Consider the following 23,426-nt stretch of genomic DNA (forward strand, 5'->3'; position numbering starts at 1 on the left):
TGAGTGGCAACAGTTAATAGACAATGCAGCGCTATACAACGCAAACTTGAATAGTGTGTAAGTCAATTTCAAAATAAAGCACTGCAGGATGACTCCAGCCGATAGAAGTTGTTGTTGCTCCTCTTGCTTCAATTTTTTTTTCCATTATTCAAATACAATTTTTTTTAAGTCTATAGCATCAAAGTTTCTTGATGTTTTTTTTTTTATCATAAGGATTTCTCAGTGAAAAGAAACATTGTTATAAAAGTGGGCTTCAAAAATAAATGAAACCATTGATGAAATCAACCTCAGAAGTGTTGTCCAGCTGGTGCTTCCTAAGTCAGAACACAGGAAGGATTTCACCTCACAGAAATGCCTTTGAAGCATCTGTCCAGCGTGCAAATAATTTCCCATAGCTGAAATAAGACATAACATTACATACCATTTTTCATTCAAACAAATTGTACAGTTGCACAGTACCAACCTGCCAAGGATTAAGTTTTCCATTAGTTGTATACACCACCATTTCTTCAATACAGGCGTGTCAGTCTAAAAAAAATAATAGCAGCATTTATTTTTATTAGCCATGTAGAAACACACAAGGAATGTGAGTTAGTTTTGGGCTACAGAAGTATTAAAGTTACAAGAAACTATAACTAAAAGAACATTTGGGACGTGACAGGTGCTGTAGTACCGAATAATTACTGCTGTGCACGTGATAAAGGGAGTCATCAAAAAGTACAGTCAATGTCAACGAAGTCTTCTAGAGCTTACTTAAAAAATAATTTAAAAAAAACAAAAAAAAGATGGTTAACTTCCAATGGTCAAGTCATAGGCAGCATCCAGGACTTGGTAAACTTAGGAAGTGGTCACATGGTGTTGGACTCATGTTGGCACAACATAAAGGTCTGCAACATATATGGTCTTTCCCTGTGTAACATATTGTAGACAAGATATCAGGCACTCAATTACATAAAGTATAAGACAAAGCACATTTAGAGAACACATTTTCTATTTTTTTTTTTCGCCTGTGAATGGGCAATGTGCTGAATGAGGTCAAAGCAAGCATTTCCTATCAGCAATTGAAAATATTGCTGAAATTGTTTGGCTTTTCTTTATATGTCAATTTGAACATAATCCAAAAACATCCATCTGTGGGTGACCTACCGTTTATTTCATTTCATTGTCCATCCAAAGTTTGGCACGCATCAGGGCAGCTGTCTGCATTTACACTATCAGTTCTTTTCCTGGCTTTTTAATGTCCAAGACATAGTCAAGTTGATTAAAACACACATGTAAACAAAAAATTATTTTTAAACAAAAATACAATGTAGCACTATCTTATCAGGTACCTTATGGATGGCTACAATATACTATTCAATAATACATAACAGCTGCTGTTGGGCAGAATTTAATTCTAGTGTCCATGAAGTTTCCACAGATGCATTTTAGCAAGAAATACACAAACTGGCATTACCTTGAAACGTAATTGCATTTTTTTGTGTGCTGGAGAACTTTACAGAGACAAGTAGGTTTAAATTAGGGGCAAAGCGGGCAGTGTATTTGCAGCATTGAGTGCAACGCTGCACTGCAAAGAGTGAATATAAAAATCCAGTGAAAATTAAAATATAAATATAGTAAAAATAGCACAATTTCTGCAGGATAGATTACACCTGCATATACATATTTTTTTATCTAGAACATCCCCCCCACCCCAAAAACAAAAACAAAAAAACCCCGCAATAAATAAACGTCAACCACTCACAGACAGTGTCACTGATAGTGTAGTGGTACACACGCCTGAGTTGTGTGCGGGCAGCGTGGGATCGATTCCCACTCAGTGACGGTGTCTGTGTGTGCCCTGCAACTGGCTGGCGACCCGTTTGGGGTGTAGTCTGCCTTCGCCCGTTGATGGCTGGGATAGGCTCCAGCACCTCCCTATGACCCTGTATAAGATAAGCGGTTTGGAAGATGACAGATGACACTCACAGACACCAATGTATATACAAATATGGGTAAACATGCAAACACAGATGCATTTTAGCTAGAAATACACAAACAGGCATTACCTTGAAACGTGATGGCATGTTTAATGTGTAGAAGTCCCTGATAGTGTAGTGGTACACACGCCTGAGTTGTGTGCGGGCAGCGTGGGATCGATTCCCGCTCAGTGACAGTGTCTATGTGTGCCCTGCGACTGGCTGGCGACCAGTTCGGGGTGTAGTCTGCCTTCGCCCATTGACGGCTGGGATAGGCTCCAGCAACTCCCCGCGACCCTGTATAGGATAAGCGGTTTGGAAGATGACATGACATGTTTTATGTGCACTTCCAGGTGCTGGACAACTTAAGGGAGACGAGCCGGTTTGAATTTCGGGCAAAGCGGACAATGATATAATTTGCAGCAACAACAATCTTACCATCAAATCACTTTAAGCTGACATGCTGGAGTACAAACCTCTGAGAATTTAAATAAGATGAAATAAATATTAAAATTAATTTGACTTGGATTAAAAAGGATTTGAAATACTGACAAACAATGATTGAACAAAAATAGTGAAATACTTCAATGAAAGGTGAAATTATTTAATAAATATTGGAATAATTAAAAAGAAAGAAATACAAATATTAAAATAAGTAAATAAATATTGAAACAAATAAATGGTGAAATATAAAAAAAAACTAAACATTTAAAAAAGAATGGATACATATCTAAATAATGGGATATGTTAATAAATGTTGAAATAATGGACACAATTTTGAAATAAAGTGGAAAGTGAAAATAGTGAAATATTTCAATAAATATCCATGTAATTATACACACTGAATAAATATTTATATAAATACACAGTGGGATTTTAAAAACATGTTGAAACAATATTGAAGAGTATTGAGATTATTATTATTATTGAGACTATTGGCAAATTGAAATAATTGCATTAATATTGAATACATTCATATTGAAAGAGGTAAATAAACGTTGAAATAAAATGAAGATAGAATAAATGAGTGGCAAACTAAATAAAGGATGATTTTAGAATAAATACTGAAAATAAACAATGAAATATACAAAAAATACTTTAAAAAACTAAATTTTTTGAATAAACAATGAAATATTTGAATAAATATTAAATAATTAAATAAATATATTAATGATAATTATTATCAAATTAAACTGAAAGTGGACATTTGAAGTGAAGTATTTAAATAAATATTGTTATGATTGTAAATATTGAAATGAATAAACAGCGAGAAAAACGTTTAAAAACGTACTGAAACAATATTGAAATAAATACTGACATGTAAGTAAGTATTTAAAAAAGCTAATTGAAATAATTGCATAAATGTTCAAATGAATACATTTTTGAAAGAGGTAAATAAATATTGAAATAAAAAATACTTATTTAGTCAAATGCAGAAAAAAATATCAGATTTCAAGCAGCATCACTGACTTGAGTCGAAACACGAGGAGGAAGTGGAATTATTTGCACAGGCATTTTATCACTTGTCCTAAAGAAAGGAAATGTTTTCTTGTTGTCAGACAAATCTATCCAAGCGCAGTGATTTGTTTTCCACAATTGAGTGTTTGTAAGAGAGTCAGAGCCTGAAATAGATTTTTCGACCATGTCCACTTGAACTCGGATCCTTGCGGCTTCACATGGAGCCAGCGAAGACACCACGAAAGAACCCCTAATAGCTGCATATCTCAAGTCGTCTGGCAAACAAGGGTCACCCCACACCACCCCCACTTTCCAGGTGTGTGTTCCCCAGGCCAAAGCAGGACCAAGCACTTCCAGCAATCCTGAACGACAACACAGCAGGAGTGAAACTCTTCCAGAAGAACCAGACCAAGAAATGGGGAGAAATGTCAAGGTTGAAATCATGCAATGCATGTCCAAATACAGACATTGAGAATGAAATGGATAGAGAATGGAAAAAATATTTAAATTCATGAAAGTTGGACTAAAAATACTTTGAAATAATGACAAATGAAAAAAGATTGATCAACATCGAAAAATTCTTCACAATTTGGTAAATACTGAAATATTGAAATAGATACTGCAATGATTCAACAAATGTGGCTGGTGGAAGGACCGGACCGAGCACAAAATCATTTTCATGTGGGCTTTATTCACGACGGAACATAAAAAAAATTGACCTCGCGTGACCTTACACCAAGGCTCCAAGCGGCCATCGGCACACATACGAGCACACGACTCATGTCTGCATGAACGCTGACTTGTAGCTGAGAAGGCGGGGTCTTCACTTGCTGTTGCAGTGACATCAGACGTGTACATTGTAAATCGGGCATTGCTGTGACGAGAACGAGAGTGACCCCCTGAGTCGCAGCAGTGCACTGTGGTTTGTCGAAATGTCATCTTTGTCTTGTCTGCAACTTCTTAGGAATGCTGACTGAGAAGCAGTGATGGGACAACTGGCCATAATGCTGCACTTGACTTCCTATTTTATGCACGACCTGAGAAAGCAATGTAGCGTCTCAATCTGAAAAGGAAAGGGAAGAGAAGAACAAAGTAAGAGACAGGGAAGAAAAAAACAGATCATAATCCATTTGGCAAGCAATTTGACAGACGTGGGCAATGTCGCGTCCAACGTGTGGGAACAAATGAAGGGGATGCTCTCCGACAGTCCCGTCAACAGCAACATTCACACACACACACCTCAGCAATGCTCTACTTACTTGAAGAGCCACAGAGTTTCCTGGTCTCAATGGCGAACTGGATTTGATCCTTCTTCTTTAAGGTCTCTTTTATAAAAGGATATAGTGAATATTAATTGTCAATTGTGATTTCTTTTTAGTAGTTGTTTTTGGAGTGTTGCCGATTGGATGTTTTGCACCAGCTGACTGCATGTGTCCAGCCCACAGAGACCCATGGTACTACTTGTATACAAAAGCAGTACCATGCCAGTCCACTCGAGCTTGCCCTGACGAAGGTCTACCAAGGCTGAAACGTTGAGGCGCTTTTTTCAACTGGCCATGTTACAAAAAAAGCCTTCTAATTCAGAATCACTTTGAGTTCAGTTTCCTGCGCTGATCCCTCGACTGAAGAGCACTTAAAATTGCTGAGTAACAATTCAGTGTGTGATACGTCACTTCCGTTTGCGTTTCTCCTGCCACGTCAGAGTTTGGACGTGGATGGTATCGATTGCACTTCTGCACTTTCGCCTTCGAATCTACCTCACCTGCGCGTTGCGTTTTTACTCTTTTTAATTTTTGGGGACTATTTTTATCTTATTTTTTATTTATTTAAATTTTTGTTAATCTCTGGGTCGCTTGATCTCGCGGACTAGCATACAGCTAGCGTGAGACGGAAACGGGCTAGCTTGGGGCTAGCTTGGAGCTAGTGTATTAAAATGCCTTCAGACGACAGCGACGAACACAATGGCCTGCTGGAGAAGGCAAATAAGACAATCTCTGACCTAAGAAGGGATATTCGTCGTCTCTCAGAGGAGCTCCATGAGAAGGAATCGGTCATCTCTTGCTTCGCGACCCGTTTCCCCGAACTCTCCGCGGTGGTCATGAGAAGGCGCGCTCGTGAAATCCTGTCGGCGACAATGACGGCTGAGGCGGCTGGCCTCTCGGACACGGCGAAGTGGGATCCAATTGCCTGCCCGGGGCCATCCTGCTCGACACCGTTGCAGAGTGACACCTGGGTCAAGGTGGTGTCCCGCGGCCGGAGGGCCGGGGAGCAACCCCACCGCCCCCAACTGGTCCTGGGGAATCGGTTCGCCGCCCTGGCGAGTGAGTCTCCTGTTCCCATCACTGCACTACAGCAGTCGGAGACACCGACTGCTGCGTCCGACGCTGGGGCTGTGCTCCCAGGGGCTCCCTCGGATTCCCCGCCACCCACGGCGACGACCTCGGCCGGGAACCCCATGTTGGGCGGGTCCGCCGGTGACACGGCCGTCCACTCACGCGTCGGGCTGCTCCGGGACGCGGTGTCCCGGTACAAGGGTGGTCGTCATCACCAGCATCATCGGCGACACTCATCGGTGTCATCCACCGTCTTCACTCGGCCTCGGCGGAGCCATCCTGGACAGTGGGGTCGTGAATCTTCCGGCGGTGGTGAGTCCCTTGGCGTTCACCCACCGACCACCGTTATAATTGGCGACAGCACCATTAGACGTACTCACTATCCCGGCTGCGTCACCCGCTGTTTTCCCGGAGCGAAAGTCATGGACATAGTTAACATCCTGCCGGGTGTTCTTGACTCTCTGCCATCATCCATTACCCGGCTCATCGTTCACGTTGGGACAAACGAGACAATACGCCGACAGTCTGAGCAGACGAAGAGAGACTTTCACGCCCTCTTTGCCTTGTTAAGAACCTGCGGTCTCTCGGTCTGGGTGAGTGGCATTTTGCCGGCATTGTCTCGCGGAGCCGAGCGCTTCAGCCGCCTTTTAAGCTTGAACACGTGGCTCCTACGCACTTGTGGCCACCTTGACTTTGCTTTTATTGACAACTTTAACCTATTCTGGAATCGCCCGTCTTTTTACCAGCCGGATGGTGTTCATCCGAACTCTCTTGGTAGCAAGATTTTAGCCGCTAACATCCACCATGTCGTAACCAATTCCACTCCCAGCTGACTCTTGTTTACCAATCATATTTCTTCTTCTACTCATAAACGCTGCAATGACAATGTCACTACCATCACTTACAGGCCAATACCAGCTGCTCACAGTACCACCACCCTCACTAGCTCCCCCTGCAGGCCCTCATTATCATTACCACTATCGGACAATTTTCCCATTGAAACCATCACCGGCAGACGCTTCCCTTGCACACACAAACAACGTGGTTTTAACAGTGGTAATCTAGTATATGTTAATACTGCTCATTCGTACCACCATGAGCGCACGTCCAGCACAATAATTAATCTGGCCGTGCTGAACGTGCGCTCCCTTTTAAACAAAACTTTTATCATAAACGACCTGATTTTAGACAATAATTTACATGGTATACTTTTGTCTGAGACATGGCTTGGTACAGATGCTCCAGTTGCTCTCAACGAGGCTTGCCCACCGAATTTTAACTTTTTATTTTCTACAAGGGATGGCAAAAGAGGAGGCGGGACTGCATCAATTTTTATTAATACTCTTTTATCAAAGGAGATCATTTTTAGCAGCTATTTATCGTTTGAACACCATGCCTTTGTTTTTAGCAGTCCCCCTATTCTCTGCATTACCGTCTATAGACCTCCCCATCATTCCACTTCTTTTATTACAGAATTTTCAGAATTCTTATCCATTTTATATTCCAGTTATAACAGGATATTAATAACTGGCGATTTTAATATACACATGGACAACATCTCGGACCCACTATCCAGAGATTTTTCAAACCTTTTAAACTGCTTGGATTTTAAACAGCACGTCTTGCAGCCAACTCACAACAGAGGACACACCCTGGATTTGGTTATAACCTATGGCTTGTCTGCTGGTGTGTCCTCTGTTGTTGACTTGGCAGTGTCAGACCACTACTGTGTCTATTTTAACATCGCCAGTTTTAACCATCTAGCAGTCCCGGTCAGAACAGTGAAGAAACGCTACCTATCTTCTGAGGTGGCAGCAAATTTTATCGAGATCTTAAAAAACACTCCTGCTGACATTTTACCTGCACCCTGTGATCTTATTGTTGACAATTTTAACCTACATCTTAAATCATCATTAGATTCAGTAGCTCCACTTTTAATTAAAACAACAAAAACAAAGACTGTACCCCCGTGGAGAAACAATGCTATCAAAATATCAAAGAGAAAATGCAGGAGTGCAGAGAGGAGGTGGAGAAAAAGTAAACTTACAGTACACTATGAAATTTTATGCGAACAACTGAAATCTTACAATAAAACAGTAAAACTGGCAAGATCTTCCTATTTCTCAAACCTCATTACAGTCAATAAAAACAACCCCAGGGTTCTCTTCTCCACCTTTGAACTTTTAACTAGTTCTGATTTTAATAAGTCCCCACAGAGACCAACAGATGCTCTCTGTGAGGACTTTGCAGACCACTTCAGAAGTAAAATCGATGACATAAGATCCAGTCTTTTAGCCCGTCAAAACACAAGTTTTAATAAACCCGGACAATCATATTTACATGAGGAAACACTGGAAAGTTTTGCCCTGGTTGATGCAAGGACACTTGTTCGAGTTTTCTCCCAGGTAAACCCAACAACCTGCCTTTTGGATCCAATTCCCACATTTCTTTTTAAGACATTTTATGGATTTTTTGAAGAACAAATTTTAAATATAGTCAATTGCTCTCTTCAGACAGGCGTCTTCCCAGCTGCCTTTAAAACGGCGGTGGTGAAGCCCCTTCTGAAGAAGAGCGGTTCTGACCCGAGCGTTTTTAATAACTACAGACCCGTATCCAACTTACCGTTTTTAAGTAAGATTTTAGAAAAACTGGTTTTCATCCAGTTGAATCATTTTTTAAATACAAATAATATTTTGGAGAAATATCAATCTGGTTTTAGGATGAACCACAGTACGGAGACTGCTCTTTTAAGGATCTTAAATGATATTAGGTGCACTGCAGACGTGAGAAAACTCACAGTCTTGGTGCTACTGGATCTAAGCGCTGCTTTTGATACAGTAGATCACCAAATTTTATTAAATAGACTTAAAAATCTAGTGGGCATCTCTGGTACTGTTTTTGACTGGTTTTATTCCTATCTCACAGACCGATATTTCTTTGTAAGTATGGATACTTGTTCCTCTAAAACTCATGAAATTAAATGTGGGGTTCCTCAAGGTTCGATTTTAGGCCCCTTACTTTTTAATCTTTATATGCTTCCCCTCGGGGATGTCATCAGGGGACACGGCATCAGCTTTCACAGCTATGCTGATGACACGCAGCTGTATATTGCCGTGTCTCCTGATGACACAGGACCCATTGATACCCTTTTAAATTGCATTTTAAATATCAAGTCATGGATGGCAGATAATTTCCTACAGCTCAATGAGGACAAGACTGAGGTCTTAGTTATCGGTCCCGAAGGTCAGAGAGAGAAGCTTTTACCAAAACTACACATTTTTAATCCCTCACACTGTGTGAAGAACCTTGGCGTCATTTTTGACTCTGAGCTCAGTTTTATTCCTCATATTAAAAATGTAACCAAGATTGGTTTTTATCACCTTAAGAATATCGCCAGAGTCCGCCCGTTTCTCTCTCAGGCTAACACGGAAGTGCTGATGCATGCCTTTATTTCCTGTCGTTTAGATTACTGTAATGCCCTGCTCTCTGGCCTCCCGAAAAAGAGCATTTCACCACTGCAACTACTGCAGAATTCAGCCGCTCGGGTGCTGACGAGAACCAGAGGGCGGGAGCACATTACGCCAGTTTTGAAATTGCTGCATTGGCTCCCTGTGTGTTTCAGGATCGATTTTAAAGTACTTTTATTAGTTTATAAATGTGTTAATGGTCTTGGGCCATCTTATTTATCTGATTTGCTTTTATCATACCAGCCCTCGCGGATCCTGAGGTCCTCTGGCGCCGGCCTTTTATTTATTCCAAGGGTGAGGACCAAAATGCATGGCGAGGCTGCATTCAGCCATTTTGGTCCTCACCTTTGGAATAGCCTGCCAGAGGATGTCAGGTCTGCAGAGACTGTTGATATTTTTAAGAGGAAGCTCAAGACACACCTTTTTAGTTTGGCTTTCAACAACTTTTAAATAATTTATCTTTTCTTTTGATTGAAGATAATTCTATGTTTTGCTTTGAATGTTTTAAAGCACTTTGAGTTGCATTTTTATGTATGAAAAGTGCTATATAAATAAAATGTGATTGATTGATTGATTGATAAAAGATATTTGGGAGAAAACATCCAAGAAGCACTCCTGTATGATCTGATTGCTTACTCTTAATCAGGTTTCGAAACGAACAGCCAGCAACCTGCCAAGTGCCGGTTAAAATTCATTTGCTGGGTCTTGATAAAAACTTAACCAGCCAAATGTGTCGGTCAGATATACTTGGCCATTGAGTCTCCAGAATTGATTCTCCTGTAATCGTTGGCATTTGAAATTGCCCAAAAGGGATGGCTGCACCAAGGCTGCCAGCCAAGCACAAGAATGTCGTGCTGCATCTGGTTTGTTCCGGGCTGGAGAAAAAAACAAAAGAAAAAGTTAATACACAGATAGGCCTGTCAGAAGGGCGTTGTCATAATTCTTTCTAGATTGAACATTTTTCATAAATAATAATAAAAAGACGACGAAAGTACAAAAACCTTAAAAACGATCAACAATCTTACCGTCAAATCGCTTTGAACCGAGATGTTTGAATAGAAACCTCCAAAGACTGCTCCACATTTTGCTACAAGTACATTTCACGCTTTATTCACAATATCTGTTTGCTTATATTGATATTCAATTATTTGAATATTTATTTAGTGATTCGGTTATTTCAGTGTTTATTGATTTCAATAATTATTGTTTAGTCATTTCAGTATCTATTAAAATATTTTCATATTCATTTAACTATTCCACCCTTTATTTCAGTATTTATTTTGCTATTGATTTGAAGTTAAATATTAAACAATTTCCACATTTATTCAAATATTTCAACATGTATCTGTGGTTAATGTCAAGTGGCGGTCCAAGCTTGCAAACCTTCTCCGCTCCAAATCTTGAGAAGAGAGCGCACAAATGACTTCCCCCAACTTCCAGCAATCCCCCCCTCTTTGCAAGCCACACACAAGACGGACACAGCAGGAGTTAAAGTCTTCCAGAAGTTCCAGACCAAGAAATGGGGAAAAGGGTCAAACTTAAAATCATTACATGCTTGTCGAAAGAAAGACATTGCAAATGAAATGGATATTTAAATACCTACTGAAACAAATATCAAAATATCTCAAGGGGAGGGATTTTAAGTTCCTGATTTTCGATTCAATTCACTATTTTAAAAATCGCTACCATGCTTGTCTCTGTGCGCTAGTGTGGTGCTGCAGCCGTCCACAAACGCAATACACAATCATGTATGGTGCAAGCGCATAATTTGATCTACACGTTCAAAGTGTGGTCTCGATTCGAACCGATTATTCGATTAATCAGTTTGAATCCATTTTGAATCGATTTTTGATTAATCGTTATATCCCTATTTAAGGGTGGAATAAACATTTCAATAATTAAAAAAAATATATATAAATTAATGAAATTTGAATGGAAAAGAAATTGAATGAATGGCAAATGAAGATTGAAATAAATACATATAAATTTTAAGGGTAATTTCATTAATATTGAAATATTCATATTGAAATTAATGAAGAAGTAAGAAAGATTGAAATAAACATTGAAAAACTGAATAAATCTGTAAAAAAATCATGAAATATTCCATTAATTGATGTTGGAATAAACAAACAGATACATAGATAATTAAAATCAAAATAAATATTGAAAAATTTAAATATTATTATAATAATATATAATTGAATGAATACTGAAATAAACTAACAGTGAGATTTTGAAAACGTATCGAAACAATATTAAAAAGATTATTAACATATAATTTAATAAGTGTTTGTATTAAAAAATTGAAAATTGAAATAATTTAATGAATAACAAAATAAATAATTATTGAAAGAGGTAAATAAATGTTGAAATAAAATGCCGATTGAACAAAAAAGTGAAATACTCAAATAAAGGGGGACATCATTTAATAAATATCGAACTAAATGAGTACACGTTGCAACAAATACAGAAACTTGAAAAGAACAAAAATTACGAAATATTTTTAAAAATCGTATTGAAAAAAATTAAACCCTAAACAAATAAATACAAAACTAAATTAATACCTAAATAGTTGAATAAATGTTGAAATGAACTGTGAAATTATTTTATACATATTGAAAAGAATAATGAAACATTTGAACCTTGAAGTAAAACTGAAAGAAGTTGAAAATGGGTCAAATCTTTTCTGAAATGTTTTAATGAATATTGAAATAGTTAAATATTAAAATGTAAATGACTATCACAATGAATATTGAAATCAACAAGTGGAAAATTATTCATTCAATACTGAAATATTTTGATATTGAAATGACTAGACAAATAATAAATATTGAAATAAATAACCACTGAAATAACGGAATACTTATTTAAAAAGAAATAGTGAAATAAATATTCAAATAAAGGATTAAAATAACATCAATTAAATATTGAGATATTTAGATTAATATGTTAAGTGTTGAAACATATAAATCATTTTTTTATATAATAGAATACATCTTGAAATAAACAGTGAACTATCCTCCTCAAAATATGAAATATGCCCCAAACCTTTGGGGCACCGGAACCTCACAGCTCCACAGCAAGTCCGCCATTCAAGCAGCAGCCACGGTTGCCGACGGGGAGTCATTTTGAAATGTTTCAACAATTCAATTACAAACAGCAAAACAAGATATTTTATATAGAAAAAACATTATTCTAACAGTGCATCAAATTTGTTTACTAATAAAATGTATCATGGCGTGGTTCAATTTGCAGGTAAATGGTGACATCTATCGGTAATTTGATGAAAGTGCTCCACACACGCTTCGCCGCCTGGGCCTAATTTCCAGCACCCAATCATATCGCAGCGGGGCGTGTCCTGTATGACTTCCGCCGGATGTCTACTGTACGCGGTTTTACGATCGGTAACAAAACACGCTCCGCTAAATCATTCTTGTAGCTGTAGCCTCCACACAGGACGTCCATAACTACTTTAAAGGACTACGACCTATCATTTATCAAGTCTTTGTGTCCGGATGAACTCGTCTCGACTTGCGTTGATGCTTCTCCGTCTTTTTATCTTATTTTAGCTTAGCTTATCTTAGCTTAGTTTAGCTCGCTAACAAAGAGAAGCACACGACTCATCGTCAAACAGCGATCAAGAAGTGCGCATTTATTGCGATTGTCGTGTGGAGATGTCTGCAATAACGTCAGCAAAGTACGAGGAGGAACTTTGTGGAACAAAAGAAGAGAATGAGCATCATCTTCAACTGCTGGGCGAAATTTGCAAGCAGCCTCGTGTTGTGCTAGACGTAGCAGGTTTGTAAACTTCTTACTCTCATTTGCTTGTAAAGAACGACTTTGTATCGTTAAAAATATGCACGTCACATGTGTCTGTATTTCAATGTTATTACTAGTGTATGGTAATGATGGTCAGGAGAAGTTGTTTGGGGAAAATGCGTTCAAGGTTTTTGCTTCTTTAGTTTTATCCATTGCCTTCTAGGTCTGTGTATCCATTTGTTCAAGCCAAATGAAATCAGCCCAGAAAATGTGTGCCAAAGATGAACCATTCGGGGGGAATGGTAAATAGGCTATCAATTGTATAGCGCTTCTCTACTCACACTCTCATTTACCTACTGATGACACAGCAACTGGGGGTTCAGTATCAAAACCCCATATCCCCCTCCCCAATATAAAACCAAACAGAATATTTAACATATGCCATTTTCTGGGCTTTATATCTTGTTCAATTCATTCCAGTGATGAAACGGGACTGTTTAGAAAAGCACTTTATTGGACCACACAAGTGCAGGAGCAGATTCACCTCCACTGACGAGAAGTACCCTCTGCCTTGTTAACATTGACAGAGGATGAGAAAAAAATAGTTGGAAGCTGTACCGTTAACACTGTGATCACAAGGACCATCAGATGTAGGTCTCATAAAGGGAGCATTGCTAGTTCAAATTAGGCCCAAAACTGAATACAGGCCCTGTGTATGTCAATAAAATAAATACCCATTAAAACCAGATGCACTCGAGATTATAGAGTGTGGTAATTCTTTGTGCAATTTTCCTTGTGAAAAAAGCTCCCCCATCCACTGGTTGGAGGTTGATTCAGGACTTGCAGGCTGTCAATGCAGCAGTCCTCCAAAGTGCGCCATGTGTGCCTGATCCACATACACTATCAAATAATTTGAGGCCAGATGATGCTATTTTTACTCTGGTGGGCATTAGTAATGCATTCCTCTCTGTCCCGGTGGCAGAGGACAGTCAATTTTGGTTTGTATTAACTTTTGGAGGGAAAAAGTATACTTTTACTTTATTACCGCAGAGATATTGTGAAAGTCCAACCATTTACTCCCAAGTAATGACAGCTAGCATGGCTAAATTTAACCCTCCTGGGGGAAGTCAAATTATAGACTATGTGGATGATGTACTGGTGGCATCAACTGATTTGGACACTTGCAAAAAAGATACTGTTGCGTTGCTGCAACATTTGGTCAACGAGGATCATAAAGTAAGCAAAAATAAATTGCAATTGTCTAAACGGCAAGTAAAGTACTTAGGACATAATTTGAGTATGGGCGGCAGAACTATTTTGGGAGATAGAAAAGTAAAACTGTGCTGAAAGCACCAAAACCTCAAACAAAAAAAAAACAAGTGATGTTGTTTTTGGGACTTATTGCAGAGAATGGATTCCAAATCATGCTGAAATGATTGCTCCTCTATCAAAGATGATGTATGAAAAAGATTTGAAAATGTCATCATTAATTGCTATCCGGGATAATTTAAAGGGCAAATCAACCCAAACATATATATTTTTCAAGAATATGTTCCCAGCAGGCCCACTAGTTGAAACATGGTGTACTGAAGGGTCTGCAATATATGTGGGTGTTTATTATAATTTCCCATATTTCATATTCTGTTCTAGTTTGATTATATTCTGCCTGTAATACGCCTATTTGTATACTAGGTTCTAGTTTGTTCTGCAGAGGTTTGTTTGATTGTGTTTACGTACGTCATGCGACTCTTAGCAGTGTGCAGTATTGGTACGCGCTGAATCAGCAAAAGGATAATTCCGAACTATATAATTGAAACATCGTTTCCAAGCTCTCTGGTTTTGGGGCGGGAAGACGAAAAAAATAATTTCAGAAATTTACTGCAACATGTTTTCTCAAGTTAGATGTTAGGGAGCTTGAACGCTGAAATCTCCGTTTGTTTGGGCAAACAAAGAAGACACTGCATACTGTAGCTGGTGTTTTGCACAGAGAGAGCGAGTCAGAGAGAGAGAGTCAAAGAGAGAGAGAGAAAGAGTCAAAGAGAGAGAGAGTCAAAGAGAGAAAGAGAGTCAAAGAGAGACAGAGACTTCTGTTTACTTTTAATGGTGAGACTTTTATCTGAGCAGTGTATGAATATAACATTATTATCATCGAAATCATGTGTGACTTCATCCCATCCGGGTCCATTTCTGTACATGTTTTGCACCAAGGGCAGTAATAATTTTTTTTTTTTTTTAAATAGTCCAAGTAATACTCCAAAAATGTCCACATAATATGAAAAGTACCAATCGCAAAAGGTTAAACTGGGCCAGCGACCGTTGCCTGGACTTTATGCGCTGCAAAAAAACTAAAGACAAAAACCAATAAAATGAAGACGATATCAATATCGCTTAATTTAGGCAAAATTATATGCCACCATAATTGGGCACTCTGAATTGCCCCAAGGTGTGATTTTGAGTGCAGATACTTGTTTGTCTTTGTGGGTCCTGCGATTGGCTGGCAACCAATTCAGGGTGTCCCCCGCCTACTGCCCGAAGGCGGCTGGGACAGGCTCGTGCGCGCCTGCGACCCTTGTGAGGAGAAGCGGTACAGAAAATGGGTGGACGGATACATGCCACCAGAAAAGTACATTTCTCACAATTTTTTTTTTTTCATCAAGACATACTCCAATGTACGCTTGCAGATTTAATTGTAGTGTTACTGTGTGGACACATGTGAGTTGTGCGCCAAATATCTTGTGAAATATGGTGGAAAAAGGGATTTGTACTTGTGTGGTGAGGGGCGGGCGCTCAAGATTTTTCAATGACTTTTAATTCTTAGCATGAGTTGACCAACCCGCAGGCGATTCTATGCAGCGCCCTGGCCGAAATGATAGTGTGTGCCAAGAGTGGGCCTATCAGAAGTCTTAATAGTTTCATTTTATTCTGCCACTTGTTGAACTTTCAGTCACTCGCTTTGCTGCTGCACCAGTTCATGAAGAAGTCTGCTCTAGGCAGCCTAGCTTAATGCCGAAGGGCCTATCGGAAGGCAATTCCACATTGTTCTGCTATTTGTTCATTTATCAGTCAATCATTGCGGCATCCACATACAAATCACACACCTGTATGTTAGACTGTGACAATTTTCAACCAATTCCGACGTCGAGAAAGTTCCCGTTGGAGAGCTCCGGACGTCACCTCACTCATCCCTGCGTGTGTTTGTTTACGCAGTCATGCTAGCAGGATGGGCGAAGGATTTACAAAGGGGAGCAGTGATAAAATTAGTATTTATCAGTCAACGTTCTGTCCAAGTGAATTCACATCTCGCTTTGATGTTCATTTCTCGACTTTATTACGTTTTAAATACTATTTTGCAGCGCTGGGCATATGTGATGGCCGGACTATTCCGCCTATCTGGATTTTTAATAATATGTGGACCTGAGTGTGCAAAAGCAATATAAGGTATGATACAACTTGAACGAAGCGGTGCCTGGGAACTCAAAGTTGTCATTTATTTTAGGGAAATGGACAATGCACATTATGTTTAAGAAGGACTTTATTTAGTCTTCATATTGACCAGTTTATTTGACTTTTTTCATAGTTATGTTGACTTCTTGAAGTCTTAATATGAAGTATTAGATGTTAAAATAAAATTACCTAAATTCAATGTTTTTCCCCCGGGTTCAATAGTTAAAAAGAAAAGGACAGTGTTCCGTTTTCCCCACGAAAAGGGCTTGACCACGGGGTATTTGGAAATGACTCAGCTCACACTTTTCCACTTTAATTTGCTCTTTATTTCCCTCTTGATGTTCAAAATTAACAGATGGAATGATCCAGTGGAATTGTCAGTTGTGGCTAGTTGTGGGTAATAACCTAAACAATGTTAAATGTGCAGTTTCAGTTTCAAATAACAGCTGCATATGTAATCAAGACAGTAACTTACATATAAATATAGCAAATTAAACATAAATTGTAGCTAAATAACATATCAAACTATATATACATTTTATTTAGATAATATATTAAACTATACATTTTATTTAATTATATATAGGCATTGAGTCGATCATGAAATCCAATAAATTAATACTCTCTCATACAATCTATGCCATGCCAACTACAAATCCCATAATGCTCGTGGTACCAAACGTCACCCGCCATCTGATTTAAACCCACTTTTATAACTTGACCAAACAAACCAACTAACACTGTGTAAAACTAGCACAGCTTCAACTAGTATGTGGATTTAGCGCTTCCATGACGTGGTAAACAATCGCTACGACTTTTGGATGACAGACTCGCAATCAGTAGCGTTACTGATAAACTACGACATGAAATGGACATCGGATATCGCAAACATGGCAGTTAAATCAAACCCCTAAAACTAAAACAAAGGGATATAGAAACGTTTTACCTGTTGGCTGTACACCGGGTGAATGCTTGCGACTTTGCGTTTGGCATTCGCGGCATTAACCGTTTGAATATACGTGGCATGACATTCACGTGACAAGCAGGAGACGTGACATTCTCGTGACCCTCCGGAACATTTAAAGGGGCCGAGCGCTTAGACGTACCATACCTTCATTTTTTTTTTCTAGAAACCACAACAGACAGAAAAGAACCAACAACAATTCAATATATATCAATATCGACCAATATGAAATACTTATATCGTGATTAGTGTTGCCACAGGATACAGTACCATACCCGGATTTTTCAAAGTAAAAAACATCTCAATAGCATTTATTCATTTATTTTTTTTAAATACCGGTATTTAAAAAAAATAAAAAGCACACGTAGCTCACCAACTCTGTCTAAAAGCCAAGTATACATACGCGCATAGCCGTCAGTCTACCGAGGTGTGTGAAATGCCTTAAAGTGGCACGCCTCCTGCATGTGAAGATGGCCTCAAAGCATTGAAGCGCTGGCTGCACCTGCGCTCCTCGTTGAAAAGTATGACACATGAAGCGGAACTTTTTTGCTTACATGGCCGACAGCCAAAACCCGTCTATAAGGCTTGTTTTAAATACCGTGGCTCGAGGTGGGATCTCGTCGAATCTGGCCGAGCACTTCGCTGACTGGCATCCAGAGAGTTATAGCACAGTGACAGATTGCGATCCATTTCCAACACCTCAAAAATAAGTAGAGTGAGAATTATTTTGTTCACAATTTCACGAGGGATTCGACTCGCTGGGAGCCGATTAGAGAAGAGTAGACACGCACACAGACGAGCAACATTATGTTGAGCCATTATCAATTAAATGAACATATTTGCTCGACCGTAACGGTACAAATGTATTGTCAATATCAACAATGGATGACATGAAATGCAGTCAAATAGGTCAAGAATGTGGCATGTAATGTAAAAACATCGTGAATTATTATGTACATACATTGACATGTATACATGATGCTTATGTGAACATATAAATGCAGCCATTGATCTCATTATTTCAAAAGCATTGTTCTTAAAATCAGATTAGGCCAATTCTGTGTGCAAAAAGTATCGAGGTTATCCAACTGCATATCTGGCCATGAAAATGATCATAACCTGATGAATACTGCATTACAGGAGATGTCACACGAATGGCTCTATACACTTCTGTGCACATTTTCTACTAGTGACGTTTAAATCAATAAATGGTCTTTTAACTGGTCTTAAAGTTTGATTTACATGTCTATAAAATATAAATAATGAAGTATAGAAAGAAACTGTAAAATATTTACGATATCTCCCTCTCCCTCGAGTGCAAATATTCAAAAATGTTTAACAATGTTTCTTTGTTATTTTCTTAACAAGCATATCCTGGTATTTGGAATTAATAACAAATTGTAAAAAAAATTGAAGTTCTTTTGTCAGTTATAATATTGCTGTTTTTTTGCAAGTTTTAGGTATTTATCGAGGTACCGTATCGGTATTGCATGCAGGTATAGTATCGAAGTCCAAATTTTGGTACCGTGACAACACTAATCGTGATCTACTCTTCAGCCTTATCGCCCAGCCGTAGCAGAAGGGAACCTCAGCTGGCTGTAGGTGGAAGGCAATAAACGGACCGTTAATTTTTCACAAAATGCCATTTTGACCCGAGCAAGTAGGTGCAAGTGTGCACTACTCATTTGGTTAAGTGTAGTTGTTTGTTGTATCAGTGCCACATACGAGGCCAGTACTGCTTTTGACAGGGTCACCACTCAAAAAGGTGCAATGTCAGTCCGTGTTTAAGTCTTTCCTCAAATAACCAAGGATAGGCTCCCCCCAAAAATGCATCAGTAAGTAATTTAGTAATAAGTAATTTGCCGGTGCCAAACAGTAAGTAGTAATTTTCACTGATCCGAATAAATTTCATTATAAATATGAAGTATAATGCCATGTGCGGTTGTCTTTTGGTGTCTTGCAGACATCAGTAAATATGGTCATCTTCACATTAAAGAAGAAGAGGAGGACGAAGAGATCCCCCAATTTAAAGAGGAAGAGAAGCAGCAGTCCCCTTATGTTAAACAGGAGGATGAGCAAGAGCGCCCCTGCATAAAAGAGGAGGGAGAAGAGCCCCCTTTCATCAAAGACGAGGAGGAACAGGATATCTGCAAGTTACCATCGACTCCTGTATCTTTGAAGAGTAAAGATGAAGGTCAAAGTGAGGTGAGCAGAGGGGCGGAGCCTCCAAGCAGCAGCTCATGTCAACACGTGACAGCAGATGATGATGGGGACCACTGGGGAGGATCACAAGGAGACGGCCTCCGACATCCACTAACAGAAAGTGATGAGTCGTCATCAACTGGTGATGATGATGAAGAATGTGATGGTGGTATGACATGTAACAATGACAACAAATGCTGGAAGTGCTCTAAGTGTGGGAAAACTTACGCATTCAAGAGACGTTTAGCACACATGAGAATACACTCTGAGGAGAAACCTTTTCCCTGCTCAGTTTGTGGAAAAATATTCTCTCAGAAGGGACACTTAATAAGTCACACCAGAACACACACTGGTGAGAAACCTTTTGCTTGTTCACTTTGTGGCCAAAGATTCTCGCTGAAGGGAAGCTTAATAAGTCACACCAGGACCCACACTGGTGAGAAACCTTTTGCCTGTTCAGTTTGTGGCCAAAGATTCTCTCAGAAGGGAAGCTTAATAAGTCACACCAGAACACACACTGGTGAGAAACCTTTTGCATGTTCATATTGTGGACAAAGATTCTCTCGTAAGTCATTATTAAAACTACACGTAAGAACCCACACTGGGGAGAAACCTTTTGTATGCTCAGTTTGTGGCCAAACATTTTCTCAGAAGGGAAGCTTAATAAGTCACACCAGAACACACACTGGTGACAAGCCTTTTGCCTGTTCAGTTTGTGGTCAAAGATTCTCTCAGAAGGGAAGCTTAATAAGTCACACCAGAACCCACATTGGTGAGAAACCTTTTGCATGCTCAGTTTGTAGCCAACGATTCTCTCGGAAGGAACACTTAATAGGTCACACCAGAACCCACACTGGTGAGAAACCTTTTGCCTGTTCAGTTTGTGGCCAAAGATTCTCTCAGAAGGGAAACTTAACTTATCACAGAAGAACTCACACTGGTGAGAAACCTTTTGCCTGTTCAGTTTGTGAACAAAGATTCTCTCTGAAGGGAAGCTTAATAAGTCACACCAGAACACACACTAATGAGAAACCTTTTGCCTGCTCAGTTTGTGACCAAAGGTTCTCTCAGAAGTCAACCTTAAAACAACACTTAAGAACACACAGTGGTGAGAAACCTTTTTCCTGCTCAGTTTGTGGCCAAAGATTCTCTCAGAAGGGACACTTAACTTATCACAGAAGAACCCACAGTAGTGAGAAACCTTTTGCATGTTCAGTTTGTGGCCAACGCTTCTCATGGAAGGTTTCTGTCAAGAGACACAAGTGTGCTGGTGACAACCGCAATAATCAAGAAGTCTTAAATGAAAATGTTAATGTTTAACAGATAAAGCAGGGGTGCTCAATTTGTCGATCGCGATCTACCAGTCGATCGCAAAGGTAGTATTGGTAGATCGCATGACATTTGTAATGGCAGCCATCTGTATTTTGAAATACGATGCCTTTATTTCGAAAATGTCATACTGGAAGTTGCGTCATACAGAATCTCCATCCGCTTTGCGCAGAGACTTAGCGGCATTCACCATGCGTGTTGCTTTACTTCTTCCTCGTTGTTTTGCCAAAGCTGAGTCAATATACTCAATGAATATAACAAGTTTGTTGAAGCATCACATTTTTGACAATAATGATTATCTCTGGGAGAAGACTGTTGTTGGTTGAAAGCAGGCCAAAGTGGTCAGTACTATTTTGCATTGTCTATGGTGATTAGCTTTGACGCTAAGCAAAGCTATCTTTATCATAAATGTAATATGTTGTATGTCTAAACCTTTAGTTCTACAGTGCGTGGGCGTTTTGCTGACGAATAAACATATCTAAAAGGAACTGGAGTCTCGCATCCTATCAATGGGCAGCATACTGTAACATTAAAAAAAAAAAACCTAACTAATAATAAAAAAGTAACTTCTTGATTGATTACATGGACTGCGAAGAAACTTGGACTTTTAATAGGAAGGTGGGAAAGTGTACATATAATTCTGCATTCAATACAAATAATCAAAGTGTGAGTCTTTTTTTTAATCAATGAAATAGTTTGTTGACTTTGGAGGTTTGTTGAAGCTCTTCAGTATAACCTGTGTTCCTTTTATATTGTTTCTATTTTCATATATTTTTGTTCTTCTAAATTGTTTGCGTTCTATAATGATCATTTTTTAGTTTACATGCATTAATTCTTTTTGTCTTTTTTATCTTCTGATTTTTTACGTGATCATTTCTCACTGGACAGTGATTGTGAAATCAGGGTTTGTCCAGTCATCCTGGATTCTAGTTTGCATTATATTAAATGAAATATTCAATGATTAAACCAAACAATCAAATGTCGTCCATTGTTTTATTCCACTTCAAAGGAAATATGAGCATGAACTTTCAAATACATTTTTAACGATGACTCGTATCCTACGTCACATCATTCAATGATTTTTGACCGCGAACGATTTGAGAGGTCCACATTTACACGTCCACCGCCCCACCCTCCTGCTGCTGGGGCAAACCATAACCGGGGGGTGTCAATGGACTATATGCACGGAGCGGTGTGACCTATTTCTGGTCAAAAGGCATCGCCCTTTACGGTCATACCCAACGCCATTGTTTTGAAGCCATTTTACTTGAGAGAATTTCTTTCAATTGTCAACGTTTTGAGGTAGTTTGCAGGATTATTTTTATGTGTATGGTTGCGTGTATTGATGAAGAAGATGTGAGAGGACGGCACATCGAGCTGTCCCTGCTGTGTGCCTACCCAGATAATAGGTTGTACACGGTGTTACTGCGCCTTGTTGAGCAGCGCTATGGAGGTAAATTTGGTGCAAAAGTAACTTGTACTTGTACCAAGGAAATTTGTACTTGTAACAAGGAAATGGTAAAACAATTCTATTCGTAGAGAAAACAATTTGAAGGCGTGCGAAATAATTTTGTATCTGTAAAAAAAAAAAAAAAAATTGTACTTGTAACAAAAGGAAAATTTGTACCTGTAGAAACGACAACTTGTATGTGTGAAAAATAAAATTCTCCTTGGTAAGAAAAACGACTTGTAGTTGTGGAAAAAAAAGTGTACTTGAAGCAAAATTTAATTTGTACTTGTGGGGAAATACTGATTTGTACCTGTATGGATGGCAATTTGTAGTTGAAGAAGTCGCCACTTGGGGTCACGAGTGTTTTTTCTGCTGCTGGACGCACACGTGACTTTTGAACCCAATTTACCACTACCATGTGGAGCAAAACAGATTTGTACTTGTAAGATTCACGATTTGTACTTGTGCACGAGGCACGTGGGTGCTGGGGGGCGGGGCTAGGTGAAATGCGCCATCTCGACCAATCAAGTGCGACGGATTTGAGCGGCTGAAGCTCAACATCATTGGTTAACCTTGGTCGCCCAGCGGGAGCGCGCACGCTGGAGCACCCTAACCACCACTTGGCGACCTTCTGTTTGATGCTTCCGGGTACGTACGTTGTGTCTCTTACCGGTTATTTTGGTTCCATGCAGGGATAGAATTGCATCTACCGCTGTGAAATACCGCGGTTATAGAACAACAATAGTCAACACGTGTACGCAGGTCCTCTGTGTTGGTTAAAACATTTCTTAGCTGACCAACAAACGGCTAACATACGTTCACAGGTGCACTCAGTACACCGTAATTATACGGTGTGTGTGCATTGACTTCATAATAGGCTTGTCACGATACTAGAATTTCAACTTCAATACCGATACCCAGTTCAGTATCGATACTCGATACCATTTCGATACCACACGGAACAAATTAAAGCAAAGGCTTTTTTTTTTTTCTTTTTTTTTTACTGCAAAACTTTTTTATCGCCAAAAACTTTAATTATCATTAATACAATAGTTTTTTTTT

At 39.1% G+C, this 23,426-nt stretch overlaps 1 protein-coding gene across 1 annotated transcript; it reads left to right on the forward strand.

Moving 5' to 3' along the window:
* The first annotated feature begins 12,602 nt into the window (after positions 1-12,602).
* On the forward strand, positions 12,603-21,897 carry LOC147126958 (uncharacterized). Its single transcript, XM_086022115.1, has 2 exons — positions 12,603-13,014; positions 19,347-21,897. Exons 1-2 carry the CDS (start codon positions 12,891-12,893, stop codon positions 20,903-20,905), a joined length of 1,683 nt encoding a protein of 560 aa, XP_085878241.1. The 5' UTR covers positions 12,603-12,890; the 3' UTR covers positions 20,906-21,897.
* The last annotated feature ends 1,529 nt before the right edge of the window (positions 21,898-23,426 follow it).

This window comes from Filicampus tigris, chromosome 22, assembly GCF_054856515.1.
Source record: "Filicampus tigris isolate MCC_2025a chromosome 22, RoL_Ftig_1.0, whole genome shotgun sequence".
NCBI lineage: Eukaryota > Metazoa > Chordata > Actinopteri > Syngnathiformes > Syngnathidae > Filicampus > Filicampus tigris.